The 21,402-nt window shown below is 35.8% G+C and overlaps 1 protein-coding gene across 1 annotated transcript in view; it reads left to right on the forward strand.

The window, feature by feature from the left end:
- DOCK4 (dedicator of cytokinesis 4) overlaps positions 1 to 14,328 on the forward strand; it is a gene marked incomplete at its 5' end in the record, with an annotated part of 608,904 nt that extends 594,576 nt beyond the window's left edge. Inside the window, 2 exon segments of the mRNA XM_053716722.1 lie at positions 6,163 to 6,224; positions 13,600 to 14,328. Coding sequence (XP_053572697.1) covers positions 6,163 to 6,224; positions 13,600 to 14,022 — 485 coding nt within the window.
- Between the last annotated feature and the right edge of the window lie 7,074 nt (positions 14,329 to 21,402).

A 21,402-nucleotide genomic window follows, 5' to 3' on the forward strand; every position in this document is an offset into this window, starting at 1 on the left:
ACGGGTTTCAATATCATTTGTATGCAGATGAAACCCAAATCTACCTCCCTGCTCCATACCTACCTCCTTCCTTACTTACCCGTGTCACTAACTGTCTTTTTCATATCTCATCTTGGATGTCCTCTCACAACCTTAAGCTAAATCTCTCCAAAACTGAACTCCTTATTTTTCCCCCTTCTTCCAAAATCTCCACCCCCTAATTTTCTATAACTGTTGATAATTCCATCATTACCCCTACCCCGCATGCCCGATGTCTTGGGGTCACACTTGACTCAGACCTTTTCTTCACTCTTCACATTCAGTCCTTGGCAAAAGCCTGCGCTTCCACCATAAAAACATCTCTAAAATTTTCCTTACACAAGACACAACTAAGATTGTAATCCACTCTCTCATCCTTTCCCATCTCGACTACTGCAACTCCGTCCTGTCTGCTCTACCTAGCTGCAGCCTAGCCCCTTTACAATCCATAATGAATGCCTCTGCCAGGCTCATCTTCCTTACATGTCACTCTTCATCTGCTGCACCTCTCTGCCAATCCCTTCACTGGCTTCCTCTTGCCTCCAGGATTAAACACAAAATCCTCACTCTGACATACAAAGTCCTCAACTGCACTGCTCCCCTTACATTTCAGACCTTGTCTCCAAATACCCTCCCTCCAATCCCTTTGCTCTGCTCACAATCTCCTACTCTCCTCTTCTCTTGTTACTTCCTCACATTCCCGTTTACAGGACTTTTCCTGACTGGACCCATCTTGTGGAACTCCCTGTCTCGCTCCACAAGACTCTCCCCTAGTTTTAACAGCTTCAAGCGCTCCCTAAAGACTCTACTATTCAGGGATGCATACAACCAACACTAACCTTTCCTAACTCCATTGCCTTCCCCTTAAACCCTTTAGAATGTAAGCCAATGAGCCCAGCTGTTTGCAGATCGCCTTCATAAGAGCCGACTACAACAGTGCAACTCTCGGCAGGGCCCTCTACCCATTTGATCCCTATAAATACTATCCTGTATACAAACTATGTTTAGAGCGCTGCAGAATCTGTTGGCACTCTACAAATACCTGATAATAATAATGCACAAATACACACACCCTTAACCAGTGCACAGCTTGCTTACCTTTAAACAACACACACACACACACACATATATATATATATATATATATATATATATATATATATATATATATAGAGAGAGAGAGAGAGAGAGAGAGAGAGAGAGAGAGAATATTTTCAAGTACCAGTATTTGTTGTTTGCAAGATTACATTTGGGAACAGCAGGGAATATGGTCACTGAGCCTATCATTAGCTATAGTCGCACAACCCAGCTGTGTAATTATCTCTTCTGATTGGTTTTTTTCCCATGCAGTACTTTATCACACAAAGGCCTAGATTACAAGTGGAGCTCTATAGTTTTCTGAGCAGTGCAAACACAATCACAAGCTTGGAATAATTTAACATCTAGAACCTGTATTACAAATAGGGGGCGTTAAAAAAACAAAACAAAAAAAAAAAAACATGTTTTCACATGCCCAGCCTAAAGTAAAATACCGCTCGAGTGATAATAACATTAAATGTTGGAAATGTTAACCAAATGTCTGTCTGTATTTAATATTTGCATTAGTTTCATTTTAATTTACACTATCTTCAATACTCAAAATGCAATTTTTCTTTGTAAATGCGTAATAGCTTTGTGCTAATGGGATCTTTGTTCACTTTCAAGTTCAATCGTATGAGTTTTTAAAACTATCAAGATGAAATATGTGGGTAATAGAAGCCATTTTGAAATTACAGTATTTTGTGTGGTGATGTGGTGACAATAACAAATATATTTAGAGGTTGTGAAATAAATGGTATTTGATTTTACAAAAGAAAAAAGGGGCCACCCAAGGAGATTTTAAAAGCCCACTATTGTAAAAACAAAAAACCACAGCCATTTTTTATTGTGAGATATTAATATCTCATACTATGTAGATCTATTTAAGCGCATACAGAAAGAGAAGTGCTCTAACATGAATATACAACAGCTCAGTAGCTTGTTCTATGGTGAGTCACCACCCAGGAGCAGCCTTTTCACAGAGAATTTCCCTTAAGTATATCAGTCTGATCCTGCCTAGTAAAATCAGCCAAGCCCAGAAAAAACAGACAATTCTCTTCTGAACAAGGGAAATAACAAACCCATGCGATTATTTTGGCCTTCTGTGGGCCTGGTCAATGAAGTGCAGCTATATTATTATTATTATCTGTTATTTGTAGAGCGCCAACATATTCGGCTAAGCACATTGGGCCAGGAGTCCACATCTGGTTTCCCCATCACCCTTAGGGATACTTCCCAAGGGTCATAATATAAAAGCATACAGAAAGAGAAGCACTCTACAAGGAACGAACAACCGCTCAGTAGCTTGTTCTATGGCGAGTTACCACCCAGTAGCAGCCTCTTTTAACCCAGTTGTGCTTTTCACAGAGAACTTCCCTAAAGTATATCAGTCTGATCCCTCCTAGTAAAGTCAGTCCAGCCCCAAAATACCAGGCAGTTCTCTTCTAAACAAGGAAAATGACAACCCTTCATGATCGTTTCAGTCTTCTGTGGGCCTTGTCAGTGAGGTGCAGCCATATCCTTCTAAGCAAATTGGGCAAGGATTCCATGTCTGGTTTCCCCAGGAACAAATGCATACAGAAAGAGAAGAGCTCTACCAGGAACAAACAGCAGCTCAGTAGCTTGTTCTATGGGAGCTACCACCTAAGGGCAGCCTCTTTTAGCCCAATTGTGCTTTTCACAGAGAACTTTCTTGAAGTATATAAGTCTGATCCTGCCTAGTAAGGTCAGTACAGCCCAATAATACCAGGCAATTCTCTTCTGAACATGGAAAATGACAACCCCAGACGATCGTTAGAGATAGATCTGTCTATGTATCTATACTGTATACCTATCTACCATCTATCATCTATCTGTTTATCTATATTGTATACTTCACATGGGTCCAATATTATTATAATGTTCATACATTTTCATGTGTTAAAGTTTCACATGTAGTCAAAAAGTGTGTGCCAGTTACAATCCATGTGCCTTACGTTAATGACTCTATAACAATGCCTGTGTGTGGCAGTCACAGTTTGTACATTGTCCATCTGCTTTCAGTATAAAATAGTCCAACAGTAATTCCCTAAAATTGTTCATAGGAGATAACTAAATGGCTTTTGCATAATAAATAATGTATTACCAGTTCTTTAAGTGATCCAACATAATAATGTACATGAAGACTGACAGTTACAACTATGTTATTGTATTAATAGATACAATTAAATAAAACTGTTTTTTTCCTAGTGAAATCTGTTTCAGTGCTTTCTCGATCACTTAGTAATTAATAATAATAATTTCTGGCATGGAAGCTGCACAGAGATCTATGTCATATGAACAGGCAGCGCTATGTTTAGTGGAAGCTTTTTATGGCTAAACTACCACACTGGGTTGGCTGCTGTTATTTTACTGTTTTTGCCAGCAGCCCTCATTTGGTAAACATGCATATTATACAGACTGCAACTGACATGCTCTTCACTTCACTTATTTGTCATATTAGTCCGTATTTAATTGGGAGACTCTGTGAACGGTACCCTGTACTACCCTATAGGTTAATGTCAGATTTATAGGACTGAGGCTGTTAAAGGGATACTAAACCCAAATGTTTTATTTCATGATTCAGATAGAGCATGCAATTTTAAGCAACTTTCTAATTAACTCCTATTATAATTTATTCTTCATTGTCTTGCTGATTGGTGGCTACACCAATAATCAGCAAGTGCAACCAAGGTGCTGAACCAAAAATGGGCTGGATTCTAAGCTTACATTCTTGCTTTTCAAATATAGATAACAATACAATGAAGAAAAATTGATAATAGGAGTAAATTATAAAGTTACTTAAAATTGCATGCTCCATCTGAATCATGAAATAATTTTTTTGGTGTTTAGTGTCCCTTTAAAGGACCAGTCAACACATTAGATTTGCATAATCAACAAATGCAAGATAACAAAACAATGCAATAGCACTTAGTCTGAACTTCAAATGAGTAGTAGATTTTTTTTATAACAAATTTCAAATGTATGTATATTTCCACTCCCCCTGTACCATGTGATAGCAATCAGCCAATCACAAATGCATATACTTATAATCTGTGAATTCTTGCACATGCTCAGTAGGATCTGGTGACTCAAAAAGTGTACATATAAAAGGCTGTGCACAATTTTTTTAATGGAAGTAAATTGGAAAGTTGTTTAAAATTACATGCTGTATCTGAATCATGAACATTTAATTTAACCTGAGTGTCCCTTTAAAGGGACAATAAGACAAGAAAGTCAAAACTAACATTTCATGGTTCAGACAGATCATTCAATTTTCAATTTATTTCTGTTATCTAATTTACTTTAATCTCTTGTTAAAAAGCATACCTAAATATGTTCGTGAGCTGCAGTGCACTACTGGGAACTAGCTGTAATTGGTGGCTACAAGTAAATAGCTCTTTGCAAGGGTTAAACATATACAGAATTTTATTATTACACTATTGATTGAATATCACAATATCAGAAATCAGAGCGTTTTTAAGTGAAGATGTAGTTTTTAAAATGATATTAGTTATTTAAATATTGACGAAATAGGTGTAACGTTTTTGCATTTTATAAAGTAATGGAATGTTGTGCTGGGGGCAGTTAAAGGGATATAAAAACCCAACATTCTCCTTTGTGATTAAGACCATGTTAATCTTAAAAAGTTTCCAATTTACTTCTATTATCAAATTTGCTTTGTTGAGATACTGCAGGAAATAGTGAAAATGGATAACATTTTTGCAAAACTGCTGCCATATAATGCTCCAGAAATGGGCCAGCTCCTAAGCATACATCCCTGCTTTTTAACAAAAGATACCAAGAGAACAGAGACAAATTGATAATAGAAGTAAATTAGAAAGTTGTTTAAAATCACATGCTGTGGTGTTTGGCTATTGAGAAATAATTGCATTAAAAAGGATGTTAATTTATTTGAGAAACCTTAAGACGTGGCTGATCTTATAATTATAAAGTGTTTACTGTCACTCTAAATCTAGGAGATTAGCCCTGGTACAAATAACTGATAATAATAATAATAATAATAATAGGATAGCTAAATTATAACATGGCAGTGTCTGTTATTTTTTTTTAAGAAGAAAACTCACTATTTAGGGTTAAAGGAACATTAAAACCTTGTAATGACATTTCTGATGTCTTACTATAAAATATCAACCAAGTGTAAGTATTTTCAAAACAAAGTAACATTTACCTTCTTTGCCATAATTGTTTTTCAATAGCTAAATGTCACCTACCATTTGCCTTATTTGGAGGAGCCATTGTGCACTTTTTGGTTACTGGAGTAGACAAAGCTAGGCCCTGAACCATTTGCAGTTTGTCTTTGCAGAAAGGTTTATCTAAATAAGCTCAGGAGCAACAAAGAACCTAGGTTCTAGCTGCTGATTGGTGGCTGCATATATATATATATATATATATACCAATTGTCATAGGCTAATCCATGTGTTCAGTTAGAAACCAGTAGTGCATTGCTGCTCCTTCAACGAATAATACCAAGAGAATGAAGCAAATTTGATACTAGAAGTAAAGTGAAAAGTTGTTTAAAATGGTATGTTCTATCTTAATCATGAAATAAATTTTTGGGTTTCATGTCCCTTTAAATTAAAGGGATACAAAACCCATTTTTTTCTTTCATTATTCAGATAGAGCATGCAATCTTAAACAACTTTCTAATTTACAATTTCATGCTCTATCTGAATCATGAAAGAAAAAAAATTGGGTTTAGTGTCCCTTTAAAGGAAAGTGGACAAAATAGTATGCATTTCCCAGCTTCTGTTTAATTGGGCAGTTATTGTAACTGTCTTGTTTCCAGCCACTGTGTCTCCTCCCCCTTATCTGATAGCTTTATAATCTTGCTGTATTATTATTCACTGTCATTTTTTTCTTCTTCTATTTAAAAGTATTTTTTCTGCTGCTATCACTATATCATAGTTGAATTCCCTCTACTGATGTCTAATTTGCATAAAGTAATTTTCTGAATTGAAGCAGATTCAGAAATATGTGGGTTGCAAACTATAAAATTAACTCTTGTATTATCTATTGCATGCACAGCTTCTCCAGCCAGGAACATAGCTGCTGTTTCCCCTTGTGTAATGGGAAGGTCACCTATGAAGGTAAATTGCTTTTGTTAAAAACTATATTTATGTCTGTCATTGATGCAAACTACCTTAAAAGACTACAATAATGTCACTGATTGTAAATGTTCCTCACACAGATAAGAAAAGGTTGCTTCATTTATTACTCAATGTACGAAGTGACAATTAGACTGTTAGAGAAAGGCACATTGATTTAGAGATTTATTGGGATATATGCATTGTGACAAGTGATGATAGAAATCTGCATTTTCTATATTTTTCCCCAGAGCATATACACTAAACTGCTTCTTGCACTACACTGGAATTACTTAGGTTTATCTCACTTAAGAAACTCTCACCTTAGAAAATATAGCCCATTTTGTTTTACATTTATTTTTTATTACGAAAAATAACCTTATAGGAATCACAGTCTGAATGGTAAAAATAGTAAAAAAATATTTCTCCAGAAGAGGGCGCACTTATTCTGTGAATGAATATTGTGGAGGTGATAATTCCTTTTACATTGACTTTAAACCGACACTGTTTCTCTTGAACAAAATAGCTACATTAGACGTATTCTGCATTTATTTGGAGAAATTAATAATGCACTGGTCACTGAATTTGTGATATGAAAACTGATTTGAATGAGCTTGCAGTGTGTATGCAGACGTACCAAGGATTATTATTTGTTTTGTTAGAGACTAATACTCTGCTTTACTTTAAGTGAGTAAAATAGCTGGAAATAATCTTCTAGTTTGAGTTTTACTGAAAACCATTATTTATATCAAGATTTAATATATCATGAGATAATATATCTTCCTTCAGTTTCCCTTTAACTTGCAAAACAAATCGTGTCCAATATGTATTGGCTCATTAGAGGTTATTTTGTGGTGCAGAACACCAAAATATTGTAAACTTTACTGCAAATGATGACTTGTTTCAGGTGTCAGACAACAATAGTACTGTGCTATCAGTCTTTATTATCTATGGCCTAGATTTGGAGTTCGGCGGTAAAAGGGCTGTTAACGCTCCGCGGGCTTTTTTCTGGCCGCACCATAAAATTAACTCTGGTATCGAGAGTTCAAACAAATGCTGCGTTAGGCTCCAAAAAAGGAGCGTAGAGCATTTTTACCGCAAATGCAACTCTCGATACCAGAGTTGCTTACGGACGCGGCCGGCCTCCAAAACGTGCTCGTGCACGATTCTCCCATAGGAAACAATGGGACTGTTTGAGCTGAAAAAAAACCTAACACCTGCAAAAAAGCAGCGTTCAGCTCCTAACGCAGCCCCATTGTTTCCTATGGGGGAACACTTCCTACGTCTGCACCTAACACTCTAACATGTACCCCGAGTCTAAACACCCCTACCTTTACACTTATTAACCCCTAATCTGCCGCCCCCGCTATCGCTGACCCCTGCATATTTTTTTTAACCCCTAATCTGCCGCTCCGTAAACCGCCGCCACCTACGTTATCCCTATGTACCCCTAATCTGCTGCCCTAACATCGCCGACCCCTATATTATATTTATTAACCCCTAATCTGCCCCCCTCAACGTCGCCGACACCTGCCTACACTTATTAACCCCTAATCTGCCGAGCGGACCTGAGCGCTACTATAATAAAGTTATGAACCCCTAACCCGCCTCACTAACCCTATCATAAATAGTATTAACCCCTAATCTGCCCTCCCTAACATCGCCGACACCTAACTTCAATTATTAACCCCTAATCTGCCGACCGGAGCTCACCGCTATTCTAATAAATGTATTAACCCCTAAAGCTAAGTCTAACCCTAACACTAACACCCCCCTAAGTTAAATATAATTTTTATCTAACGAAATAAATTAACTCTTATTAAATAAATGATTCCTATTTAAAGCTAAATACTTACCTGTAAAATAAATCCTAATATAGCTACAATATAAATTATAATTATATTATAGCTATTTTAGGATTTATATTTATTTTACAGGCAACTTGGTAATTATTTTAACCAGGTACAATAGCTATTAAATAGTTAAGAACTATTTAATAGTTACCTAGTTAAAATAATAACAAATTTACCTGTAAAATAAATCCTAACCTAAGATATAATTAAACCTAACACTAGACTATCAATAAAATAATTAAATAAACTACCTACAATTGCCTACAATTAACCTAACACTACACTATCAATAAATTAATTAAACACAATTCCTACAAATAAATACAATTAAATAAACTAGCTAAAGTACAAAAAATAAAAAAGAACTAAGTTACAGAAAATAAAAAAATATTTACAAACATAATAAAAATATTACAACAATTTTAAACTAATTACACCTACTCTAAGCCCCCTAATAAAATAACAAAGCCCCCCAAAATAAAAAATTCCCTACCCTATTCTAAATTAAAAAAGTTACAAGCTCTTTTACCTTACCAGCCCTGAACAGGGCCCTTTGCGGGGCATGCCCCAAGAATTTCAGCTCTTTTGCCTGTAAAAGAATAAATACAATACCCCCCCCCCAACATTACAACCCACCACCCACATACCCCTAATCTAACCCAAACCCCCCTTAAATAAACCTAACACTAAGCCCCTGAAGATCTTCCTACCTTGTCTTCACCATACCAGGTTCACCGATCCGTCCTGAAGAGCTCAGCGGGGGCTGAAGAGGTCCATGATCCGGTCAAAGTCTTCATCCAAGCGGGGCAGAAGAGGATCTTCCATCCGATTGAAGTCATCATCCAGGCGGCATCTTCTATGGTCTTCCATCCGGAGCGAAGCGGCAGGATCCTGAAGACCTCCAGCGCGGAACATCCATCCGGACCGACGACTGAACGACGAATGACTGTTCCTTTAAGGGACGTCATCCAAGATGGCGTCCCTCGAATTCCGATTCTATCAGCCAATCGGAATTAAGGTAGGAATTTTCTGATTGGCTGATGGAATCAGCCAATCAGAATCAAGTTCAATCCGATTGGCTGATCCAATCAGCCAATCAGATTGAGCTCGCATTCTATTGGCTGATCGGAACAGCCAATAGAATGCGAGCTCAATCTGATTGGCTGATTGGATCAGCCAATCGGATTGAACTTGATTCTGATTGGCTGATTCCATCAGCCAATCAGAAAATTCCTACCTTAATTCCGATTGGCTGATAGAATCCTATCAGCCAATCGGAATTCGAGGGACGCCATCTTGGATGACGTCCCTTAAAGGAACAGTCATTCGTCGTTCAGTCGTCGGTCCGGATGGATGTTCCGCGCTGGAGGTCTTCAGGATCCTGCCGCTTCGCTCCGGATGGAAGACCATAGAAGATGCCGCCTGGATGATGACTTCAATCGGATGGAAGATCCTCTTCTGCCCCGCTTGGATGAAGACTTTGACCGGATCATGGACCTCTTCAGCCCCCGCTTGGGCTTGGATCAGGACATCGGAGGAGCTCTTCAGGACGGATCGGTGAACCTGGTATGGTGAAGACAAGGTAGGAAGATCTTCAGGGGCTTAGTGTTAGGTTTATTTAAGGGGGGTTTGGGTTAGATTAGGGGTATGTGGGTGGTGGGTTGTAATGTTGGGGGGGGGTATTGTATTTATTCTTTTACAGGCAAAAGAGCTGAAATTCTTGGGGCATGCCCCGCAAAGGGCCCTGTTCAGGGCTGGTAAGGTAAAAGAGCTTGTAACTTTTTTAATTTAGAATAGGGTAGGGAATTTTTTATTTTGGGGGGCTTTGTTATTTTATTAGGGGGCTTAGAGTAGGTGTAATTAGTTTAAAATTGTTGTAATATTTTTATTATGTTTGTAAATATTTTTTTATTTTCTGTAACTTAGTTCTTTTTTATTTTTTGTACTTTAGCTAGTTTATTTAATTGTATTTATTTGTAGGAATTGTGTTTAATTAATTTATTGATAGTGTAGTGTTAGGTTAATTGTAGGTAATTGTAGGTAGTTTATTTAATTATTTTATTGATAGTCTAGTGTTAGGTTTAATTATATCTTAGGTTAGGATTTATTTTACAGGTAAATTTGTTATTATTTTAACTAGGTAACTATTAAATAGTTCTTAACTATTTAATAGCTATTGTACCTGGTTAAAATAATTACAAAGTTGCCTGTAAAATAAATATTAATCCTTAAATAGCTATAATATAATTATAATTTATATTGTAGCTATATTAGGATTTATTTTACAGGTAAGTATTTAGCTTTAAATAGGAATAATTTATTTAATAAGAGTTCATTTATTTCGTTAGATAAAAATTATATTTAACTTAGGGGGGTGTTAGTGTTAGGGTTAGACTTAGCTTTAGGGGTTAATACATTTATTAGAATAGCGGTGAGCTCCGGTCGGCAGATTAGGGGTTAATAATTGAAGTTAGGTGTCGGCGATGTTAGGGAGGGCAGATTAGGGGTTAATACTATTTATGATAGGGTTAGTGAGGCGGGTTAGGGGTTCATAACTTTATTATAGTAGCGCTCAGGTCCGCTCGGCAGATTAGGGGTTAATAAGTGTAGGCAGGTGTCGGCGACGTTGAGGGGGGCAGATTAGGGGTTAATAAATATAATATAGGGGTCGGCGATGTTAGGGGCAGCAGATTAGGGGTACATAGGGATAACGTAGGTGGCGGCGATTTGCGGTCGGAAGATTAGGGGTTAATTATTTTAAGTAGCTGGCGGCGACATTGTGGGGGGCAAGTTAGGGGTTAAGAAATATAATATAGGGGTCGGCGGGGTTAGGGGCAGCAGATTAGGGGTACATAAGTATAACGTAGGTGGCGGTCGGCAGATTAGGGGTTAAAAATTTAAATCGAGTGGCGGCGATGTGGGGGGACCTCGGTTTAGGGGTACATAGGTAGTTTATGGGTGTTAGTGTACTTTAGGGTACAGTAGTTAAGAGCTTTATAAACCGGCGTTAGCCAGAAAGCTCTTAACTCCTGCTATTTTCAGGCGGCTGGAATCTTGTCGTTAGAGCTCTAACGCTCACTTCAGAAACGACTCTAAATACCAGCGTTAGAAAGATCCCATTGAAAAGATAGGCTACGCAAATGGCGTAGGGGGATCTGCGGTATAGAAAAGTCGCGGCTGAAAAGTGAGCGTTAGACCCTTTAATCACTGACTCCAAATACCAGCGGGCGGCCAAAACCAGCGTTAGGAGCCTCTAACGCTGGTTTTGACGGCTACCGCCGAACTCCAAATCTAGGCCTATGTATGTTTCATAGGATAATAATCTGCATTTAAAGAGATCTTCTCATGCAATCATAAAATACTTTAATTCCTTAGAAAATTTTATTAGTACACAAATGTTTATTAGTATTTTAAACCCCTGAAAAGGTAAATTTATGCTTACCTGATAAATTAATTTCTTCTACGATACGAGTCCACGGATTTCATACTTACTTGTGGGATATTAACCTCCTGCTAACAGGAAGTGGCAAAGAGCACCACATCAGACCTGTATATATAGCTCCTCCCTTCCCTCCACCCCCAGTCATTCGACCGAAGGTTTAGGAAGAGAAAGAAAAAGCTAAAAGGTGCAGAGGTGACTGAAGTTACAAAAATATAATTTAAATCTGTCTGACAAAAGACAGTGAGGGCCGTGGACTCGTCGTATCGTAGAAGAAATTAATTTATCAGGTAAGCATAAATTTACGTTTCTTCTACAAGATACAACGAGTCCACGGATTTCATCCTTACTTGTGGGATACAATACCAAAGCTACAGTACATGGATGAAAGGGAGGGACAAGCCAGAGACCTAAACGGAAGGCACCACTGCTTGATGAACCTTTCTACAGCCTCAGAAGCAAAGTATCAAATTTGTAAAATTTGAAAAAAAAGTATGAAGAGACGACCAAGTCACAGCCTTGCAAATCTGTTCAACAGAAGCATTGTTTTTAAAAAGCCCTTGTGGAAGCCACAGCCCTAGTAGAATGAGCCATAATTCTTTCAGGAGGCTGCTGTCCAGCAGTCTCATATGCCAGGCAGATGATACTCTTCAGCCAAAAAGAAAGAGAGGTAGCCGTAGTTTTCTGACCCCTACGCTTTCCAGAATAAACAATGAATAATGAGGATGATTGACGAAAATCCTTAGTTGCCTGCAAGTAAAACTTCAAGGCACGGACCACGTCTAGGTTATGTAACAGACGCTCCTTCTTAGAAGAAGGATTAGGGCACAAGGAAGGAACAACAATTTCCTGATTAATATTCTTATTTGAAACAACCTTAGGAAGGAATCCAGGTTTGGTACGCAAAACCACCTTATCAGAATGAAAGATAAGATAAGGTGAATCACATTGTATGCTGAAAGCTCAGAAACTCTACGAGCAGAAGAAATAGCACTTCCTATTACTAACACAGGCAAAGAGAATGACTGGGGGTGGAGGGAAGGGAGGAGCTATATATACAGCTCTGCTGTGGTGCTCTTTGCCACTTCCTGTTAGCAGGAGGTTAATATCCCACAAGTAAGGATGAAATCCGTGGATCGTCGTAGAATAAATGAGGGGTTGATCACAATCCTTTACAAAAACTATCCAATTAATTGATGGACTTTAATAGTCATTTTCTGTTAAAAATCATAAGATACATTTTTCTAAGGATTGCGATCAACCACATAGTTTTAATTGCTCTCAGGAGCCATAATACATTGTGGCCTCTGAGCATGACATAATCAGTGACCAATCAGGAGTGACATATGCATGTTGCCACCAAACACTGGTTGTGTCCTGCCAAGGAATGTGCCTGGTGCAATAAATTGAAGACATGAGGCATTGGAGCACACACTAAATGAAAATCTATAGGGTAGGTGATTTAGCATTGGATTGGCTGTTCCACTTGCTCACATGACTGGCAATGAGCATAAGAAGGTACCTAACAGAGATATCTTTCCCCTTATTTTTTTTATACAAGGGTAAGGACTTTTTATATGAAAATTCTGCCCATTTAATATGTTCAGTACATGTTTCATTATTATGTTTTTAAATTTACTGGCACAGTAGAATCCCCCTTAAACAGTTATAGGTTCTTCATCGCAAAAATGATACAATTCTATTACATTAGATGAAGTAAAGCTTACCTCTATCAATAAACCTACATGGGACAGAGCAAAAGTTAGGTATATGATTAATAGTTTTATTTATTTATTTTTTAATTACTGCAGATATCACATTGTAACTTTAGATCATAGCATGTTATTTTATGTGCTTCTAATCCTAATAGCTATATGGCTGAAAAATATTGCCACATAATTATTATATTTGGTGTTACACTTTGATATGACTTTTACTAATATGTAAATGCTTTGAAATAGCAAATCCGTTGTTTACGAGCAGTCTGAGAATATGAGAGAGTTAAAATACCAATTCCCCACTCAATCCCATGTAGTAATTTGCCATCAATCATGTTCTAATGTTGTGTGTTTATTTTTCGCTGCAGGGGTCCATGCAATCATTTACACCATCTCCTGTAGACTGCCACCCACCAGGCATGATATCAAATTCTCCAGTCTTATCCGGAAGCTGCAGCAGTGGTATTTCCTCATTAAGTCGCTGTAGCATTTCAGAAATGTCTGGTTTTGAGACCCAGTTCTATGAACAAACTGTAACTGTTTCTAACTATGGTATGTCGGAGGAACCAACAAGAAAGGAAAATAAGACTCCTCCCCCTTACAGTGTGTATGAGCGGACTTTAAGACGACCTGTGCCCATACCTCAATGCCTTTCCATCCCAGCTCCTATTGAACCACCAGCTTTACCGCCCAAACCAGGCCTTGCACGGCCAACTACCCTGGAGAATGGCAAACGGACTGAGCCACTTCCACGACCTAGACCTTTCCCACGGAAAGTTTCCCAGCTGTAAAAAAAAACAAAAAAAGAAAAACTTTATTTTAATGCCGTGGAAGAATATCATTACTTTTTTTAATAATTAACCCTTAGGGGTTTTTAATTGAAAACTGAGGAAAGAGTTAAACACTTAATGAAAGTGTGGGCACTTTAAATCTTTACTATTTTATTCCCTAATTAAGGAAATGAAAGTTTTTTAATTATTATTTTGCACATTATTGTAGAAATATTAATTCAGGATTAACTTGACATGAGGCACTTTTGATCAAATAAAGGCAAAAAGAAGCACAAGAATTCTATATTGTGCGATTTCAGGACTATTGGTTCAAAGTTCTGTAGATTTTTACAGAGTTTCCTATTTTTAACTATGTATACATTTGTGTGTGGGTTTTTTTTTCTACAAAAGTAGATACCATGTGTTTTTGTTTTGTTTTGTTTTGTTTTTTTTTAAATACATGAGGTATTTTTTTTAACAATGTATATTTTAAACCAGTCAACAATACCATATGTGTTATATATGTTTACTACAAGCAAAAATAGGGATTTTTTTTTAAAAGAAACGTTCCAATTAATACCTTTTGTTTTATATTGCATATGGTTTACATGTTATATTTTTCCCTTATTCGTTCCTTACTTATATGTAAACATAGTAATACCTGTGTTTTCAGCTCAATAATGATTTATCTGCAGTATTCAGTGCATTTTGTATACTCGGATGTGTTTCCTTGATTAGGATTTTAGTGTCTGTGTTGCATGAATCGGAAAACTGATCTGGGCAGGAAACTCATATTCTACATGCTATATGTACATTTTAATTTTACAATGTTTACTTAACATTACACGCCAGCTGATTGAGAAACGGTCAATTCCAGAGCTGCCTCTTAGCTTTTTTTTATGGTAAGTTGATATATTTATATTGTATATTTCAGCTAATACAGATGTTGATGTAAGCTATGGGGTCGATTTAGAGTTGATTTGTGACTTTGTAAGACAGACTTATTGCATGGGCACATCTGGCTGGAATGGAGAACTAAGGGATTCATTTGGAAATGGTGCATTCTACATGGGATTTAGTAATATATTAATAGAATAATAGTGTAAGTAAACAGTTGTGTCTATGTTAGAAGCATTCAATTGTAGGTTATCACTGGCTGACATTTTGCTTTTGTATCCCAGTAAGTTTATTTCATGCTTGTGATTTGTTTAAATGGACATGAACGTGCAAACAAAAATTCTGATGTGTTAGAACAATTTTTTGTTGCACTATATGTTTTGCACATATCTATGTGTTTAATCCCCACATACCAATCACCAGCTAGCTCCCAGTAGTGCATTGCTGCACTAGAGCCTACCTAGGTATGCTTTTCAAAAAATAGATAAAGTACATTTGATAATAGAAGTAAATTAAAAGGTGTGTTAAAATTGCATGCTGTACCTGAATCATTAATGTTTAATTAATTAATTTTACTTTCATGTCCCTAATTAGTTTGTTGCGCTTATTGGAACTGATGCAAATTACAATGCATAATTAGAAGACAATAGACATTTGTAAACCATATATACAGTATATATATTTTTTTCGTTATAAATTACAAGCATAACATTAGTTATTGATTGAGTGCATAATTTGCACTCTAAATCTGCTTTGATATATTACACGTGTCAGCTTAGTAGCCTACATTCATTAATTTATCGCTTCCCATCAATATGGCACCGCATCATGCTTCCATTCACACTCACTGCAAATTGTAATAGAACAACATCATTATATACATTTAAAACCAAGAATTATAAGGTGAATGTGGTTATGAACTCTAAATCGGGCTCATTGTACAAAGTGCCTTGCTTATTCTCACACACTGCAGCCCTTACCTACTAGAAACAAAGTAGCTCATACTGGCTACACAAATGAATGATACTCACAGTATTAATTTAATTGTATATACATGTGCTATGCACTACACTAAGCAAGCAATATTATAATAACACAATAGAATTACATGGAATGGATGGAAATTTTATTTTGTTTGAGAACAGGATCCAATGAAATGTTGAAAATGTTACTTAGTTCACAATTTGAAATATTAAAGGGACATGAAACATCAAATTTTTTTTATTCAGATAGAGAATACAATTTTAAACATTCCAATTTACTTCTATTATTTAATTTTCTTTATTCAGATATTCTTTGTTGAAGAAATAGCAATGCATATGGGTGAGCCAATCACACAAGGCATCAATGTGCAGCCACCAATCAGCAGCTTCTGAGCCTGTTTAGTTATGATTTTCAACACAGGATATCAAGAGAATGAAGTAAATTGGAAAGTGGTTTAAAATTGCGTGCTCTTTCTAAATCACAAAGAAAAAATGTAGGTTTCATGCCCCTTTAAATTTATGCTACAGGGAACAAAAATAAGTGGCTTTTCTTCATAAAAAAACAAAAACATTACTCTTGTTTTTTTTTTTAAATAAATAAAAATTATAGATTTGTATTTAAATAACACACATTGCCATTGCATCATACATTAAATTGCTGACTGTTCTTAAATCGTTATGGCCTAAAGGTTAGGAAATGACACATACAGCAGCAAACAATATATGCACAATTAGAAGTAAATTCCTCAGAAAATTTGAAGAGATTAAATTGTGAGGGACTTTAATAATTCATGTGCTTTATGTATGTTCAGGGAGTATTTAACCCACCGTTCATATTCTCAAAAAATCAGTATCATTTCATTTGCTACAATTACAACATCAAAATGATACAATACCAAGGGGATTATGGGTGTTTTTTTTTAAATCAAACTAGGAGTGAGCAGTGGATGTTGCAGCTCAGTTTTTAATGAATTGGAGCTATTTTCTGCAGTTTATTGAGTTATGTGCAGGGACCATGTATATATAATGGGGTGCCAAAATAGCAGGATGTATTACCATAAGAAATGTTACCAGTCATAAGGGTCTTGTACTGCTAACATAAATTATTTTAGTAGATACATTTTTGAAAGAAAAAAAATATATATTGCAAACTTTTAATTAATGTCTAATTGTAATTCACTAAACTTTATGATTATTATTTGAATGTTTTACTATCACCATTAACTACGACTTTAAAGTGAGAGAAAACCGTTTATATCACAGAGCAAGTAGATGTTCTGAGTAATGAAAATACCAAAAGCTAAGGTGATAATCTTACTATACCGTCTCACATACCAGCTCAGCAATATTTCAGTGAAATTTGAGAAATATTTTGGAGGGTGGTAGAGTTTTGTTTGCTTTTTTTTACCTAGATATTCAAAATAACAGTTAATAAAATACATTTGTGTCAAACAACCTCTCCTTACAGACAACCCATTTATTGTAAAAATAAAAAACAATTTCAAATAAAATTACAAACATTAGTAAAATGATAGTTCTTAAAGGCACATTCCACTCAAAAGTGTTTATAATGGATATAAAAAAAAGCAGCAGTTAACTTTTTTTTTAACTTAAAGTATTTATTTTTACTTGAGAAAAATGTTTAAGCAAACAATTTAAAAAAAAAAAAACCTCTTAGCCAATAGCCGTTCAGTGTTATACCGTATGTCTTGCACGCTATTGGCTATGCCGCTGAAACAGTAATAACTTTTACTAGAAGCATTTTTGCAAATGGAAATACATTGCAAAATGCTTCTATTTAAAAACTAAATGCACAGATGCCCATTTCAAATTTTGACCTTTCTATTCCTTTAATCTAACCTGCAATAAATTGCTTTTCTTGGCTCACTCCCATAAATCATTTATCCAACATACACTGAAACCCAAAGAAGATGTTAAGAATGATATTTACAAAAGTATACAAGCTGATTTTGCTATTTTCTTAATGAAGTGACGTTTCTACCTTTAAGTCAATAGCATGCTAGCCATATGGCATAATGCCAGAGAAACTAGCATGGCTATTGGCTAAGAGGTGGAAACGTCACCTCATTGAGAAATTAGCATTTTGCAATGGGGGCCGGAGGTGCTCAGCTTGGTATAAACTCGCGGACAAATAAAGGTACTTGCGGCATGACGTTTTTTTCTACTTCATGACTGAAAGTCCCCTTTATTTATAGCACTGGTTAGTTGTAGAGATTTAAACATGCTAGGATTTAGCATCACATAAGGACTTAGGTTCACACAGGGACTATCTGACCTAAAACCTCCCTAAACCCAACAAGAAATTGATGGAAGACCCTTGAGACCACCATCGTTATTTAGATTCCTATCTTAATCCATGTTTCAGTGATGTTTGGTTGTGTTATTACTCTTGAATTAACTTTCTATATTGTTAAAGGGACACTGAACCCAAATTTTTTCTTTCGTGATTCAGATAGAGCATGCAATTTTAAGCAGCTTTCTAATTTACTACTATTATCAAATTTTCTTCATTCTCTTGGTATCTTTATTTGAAAAGCAAGAATGTAAGTTTAGATGCCGGCCCATTTTTGGTGAACAACCTGAATTGTTCTTGCTGATTGGTGGATAAATTCTCCCACCAATAAACAAGTGCTGTCCGGGGTCTGAACCAAAAATTGACTGGCTCCTTAGCTTAGATGCCTTTTTTTTCAAATAAAGTTAGCAAGAAGAACGAAGAAAATTTGCTAATAGGAGTAAATTAGAAAGTTGCTTAAAATTGCATGCTCTATCTGAATCACAAAAGAAAAAAATTGGGTTCAGTGTCCCTTTAAAGAATTTGCTTTTGCATACATAAATATCCTGAAATACACTAAAAATAAAAAGAGAGAAAAATAATGCCCTCCTTTACATGGAACAAGGACAATTTTGTATTTCAATGTCCTTATACTAGCATTGCTTTTTGGGCTTTTTGCAACATTCTGTGATAGGAAAAGTTAATTTTCTTACATAAACATCTCAAAATTAAAGTTTGTGGACATTTCCTACAAAATTATTAAAGCCTACAGGACCTTTTGGTTGTAATGCAATCAACTCTCATTAGATGAGTAGGGTAATTTATAATCTATTCAACTGGCTAGAGAAAACTAGGACAGCCCTAATATAACACATACATATATAAAAAATGTCCTTGAGCGCTATAGTGCTAACAGATTTTATGCACATATTAATACATAATTTGTGACAGAGGCCATAGCGTCTTTTTGTCTCTCTAAAATCCTGATTCCTCTCACAAAAATGAATCTCTTCTCACTACATTATTCTGCCAGCTTAGCCCTGAATCTCGAAACCCTAATAGACACCAAAGTAATGCATCAGTTTCAGAAACACTGTGATAATAGAATTCATAAAACCTTGGGAGAAACAGAACTATGAGAAATGACTTATATTAAAGGGCTACTAAAGTCAAAATTAAACTTTCACTTTTCGGATAAAGCAAGCAATGTGAGAAAAACAAAAACTTTCCAATATACATTCATTATCAAAATGTGCACATTCTTTTTATATGCACTTTTTGAGGCTACTGGGCATGTGCAGAAGTGCACAGTATATAAGGATATGCATTTTGTGATTGGCTGATTGCTGTCACATGATCTAAGGGGAGGGAAAATTGAATTAACTGTGAAATTTACCAGAAAATATTCTTCTGCTCATTTCAAATTCAAAGAAAGTGCTAGTGCATTGTCTTTGTATTGTGTTTTTGTCAATTATTCAATTCTGTATTTAGTGGTCCTTTAAGGGATAAAAAGGAAGGGGACTTAGGGGGACATGAAAGAGTAAAGAATGATTTTGATGCATACAAAGGTGCTGAATAATGGGTCATTTTGTGCATAGCAGGATGCAGGTTCTTGACTTTTTCTATGAGGAAGATGGCATTCTCATACACAAAGTATTTGCCTTGACTCCCATTTTCCAATCATAATTTAATGTAACATTAAACTTGAATATTTTGTGTATGCTAAGCAATAAAAGAGACGCACACATCCATTATTGTGACAAAGTGCATGTAAAAAGTCAGTAGGCAATCAAATTATCTGAGTAATTTCACACATGTAACCTGCATCCTCAGAAAGAGTAGTGTTAAATATATTTTTGAGATTTTAAAAGGTTAATTGAAACTAATGGTGTATATATAAGAATTCAGGATTACGTTGCTTATTGGTGACTAAATGTAGTCAGCAATTTCAGTCTAGGGTGCTGAACCTAAAATTGTCCGTCACCTAAGCTTTACATTCCTGCTTTTTAAATGAAGACAGCAAGAGAACGAAGAAAAATTGGTAATACGAGTAAATTAGAACGGTGCTTAAAATTGCATGCTCTATCTGAATTATGAAAGCAAAAATTTGGGTTTAGTGCCCCTTTTATGTCAAGTTACAGCTACTGCTTCTTTTTTAACCCAACACTACACTGCAAAAAAGAGTACATGCAGTAGCAAAAAGTGAAGTAAAGAACCATTTTTAAGTAATTGGTTTTAGGAGTTGTTAAACTTTGTGTGAGCACAGTTGCTTCAATCTAATTGCCTGAACCAAAGAAAAGAAACATATTCTGGCCTGTTAGTGTGTCACATGACCAGCTAAAAGCACTATTGTAGGATAAGAAATATCACACTGCATAGGAATTACTCTTTAATTAGCTGAAAAGTAGTGAGGAGACGAGTTTAAGTTTCATGGACGTTAATTTTAAAAGGGTTTTAAACAGACCTTTAATTTTCTTATGAAGCAATTTCTTATGCAAATTAACTACTGCAAAACATGTCTGAGGGGGGAAAGGAGGGGTAATGTGGAAGATTATTAGGTTCACTCTCCTCCTAAAATATATCTTTTATTAAATATAGAAAACATGTGCAATATGAATCAGAAGATACATGAGCACAGCCTAGCACAGTCTGAACAACCTCAGAAAAGTATTCCAAACAAATCTTACAAAAAAATGCTTTTCTAGAAGGTGCCCCCAATACCCAGATCCATCTGTATCAGAAAGGGCAGCTTTGTGTGTGCAAAATACAAACTAAAGCAAAAAGGAACAAAATAATAGACCTGGAAATTGAGCTTTATAAATCTAAAATGCTTTTTATCTGCAACTTAACCCCTTATTACAAGAGAGTGTGCAAAAACATTACAGCTGTTTTATATATTTATTTTTATACCTTTTATCCATTCTATTAATACTCAAAGTAGACTGACTGACTGCAATGCTGTAAAAGACACAAGAAAATGAACTTTTTCACAAATACTTAAAGGGATAGTAAATTCAAAAAAATTTTATTGTTTAAAAAAGATAGATAATCCCTTTATTTACCATTCCCCAGTTTTGCATAACCATCACTGTTATAGAAATGCACATTTTACATCTGTAATTACCTTGTATTTAAGCTTCTGCTGACTGCCTCCTTATCTCAGATCTTTTGCATTTCAGGCAATTAGTTCTGACTCTTAATAACTTCACATGCATGAGCACAGTGTTA

The sequence above is a fragment of the Bombina bombina genome, chromosome 6, assembly GCF_027579735.1.
Source record: "Bombina bombina isolate aBomBom1 chromosome 6, aBomBom1.pri, whole genome shotgun sequence".
NCBI lineage: Eukaryota > Metazoa > Chordata > Amphibia > Anura > Bombinatoridae > Bombina > Bombina bombina.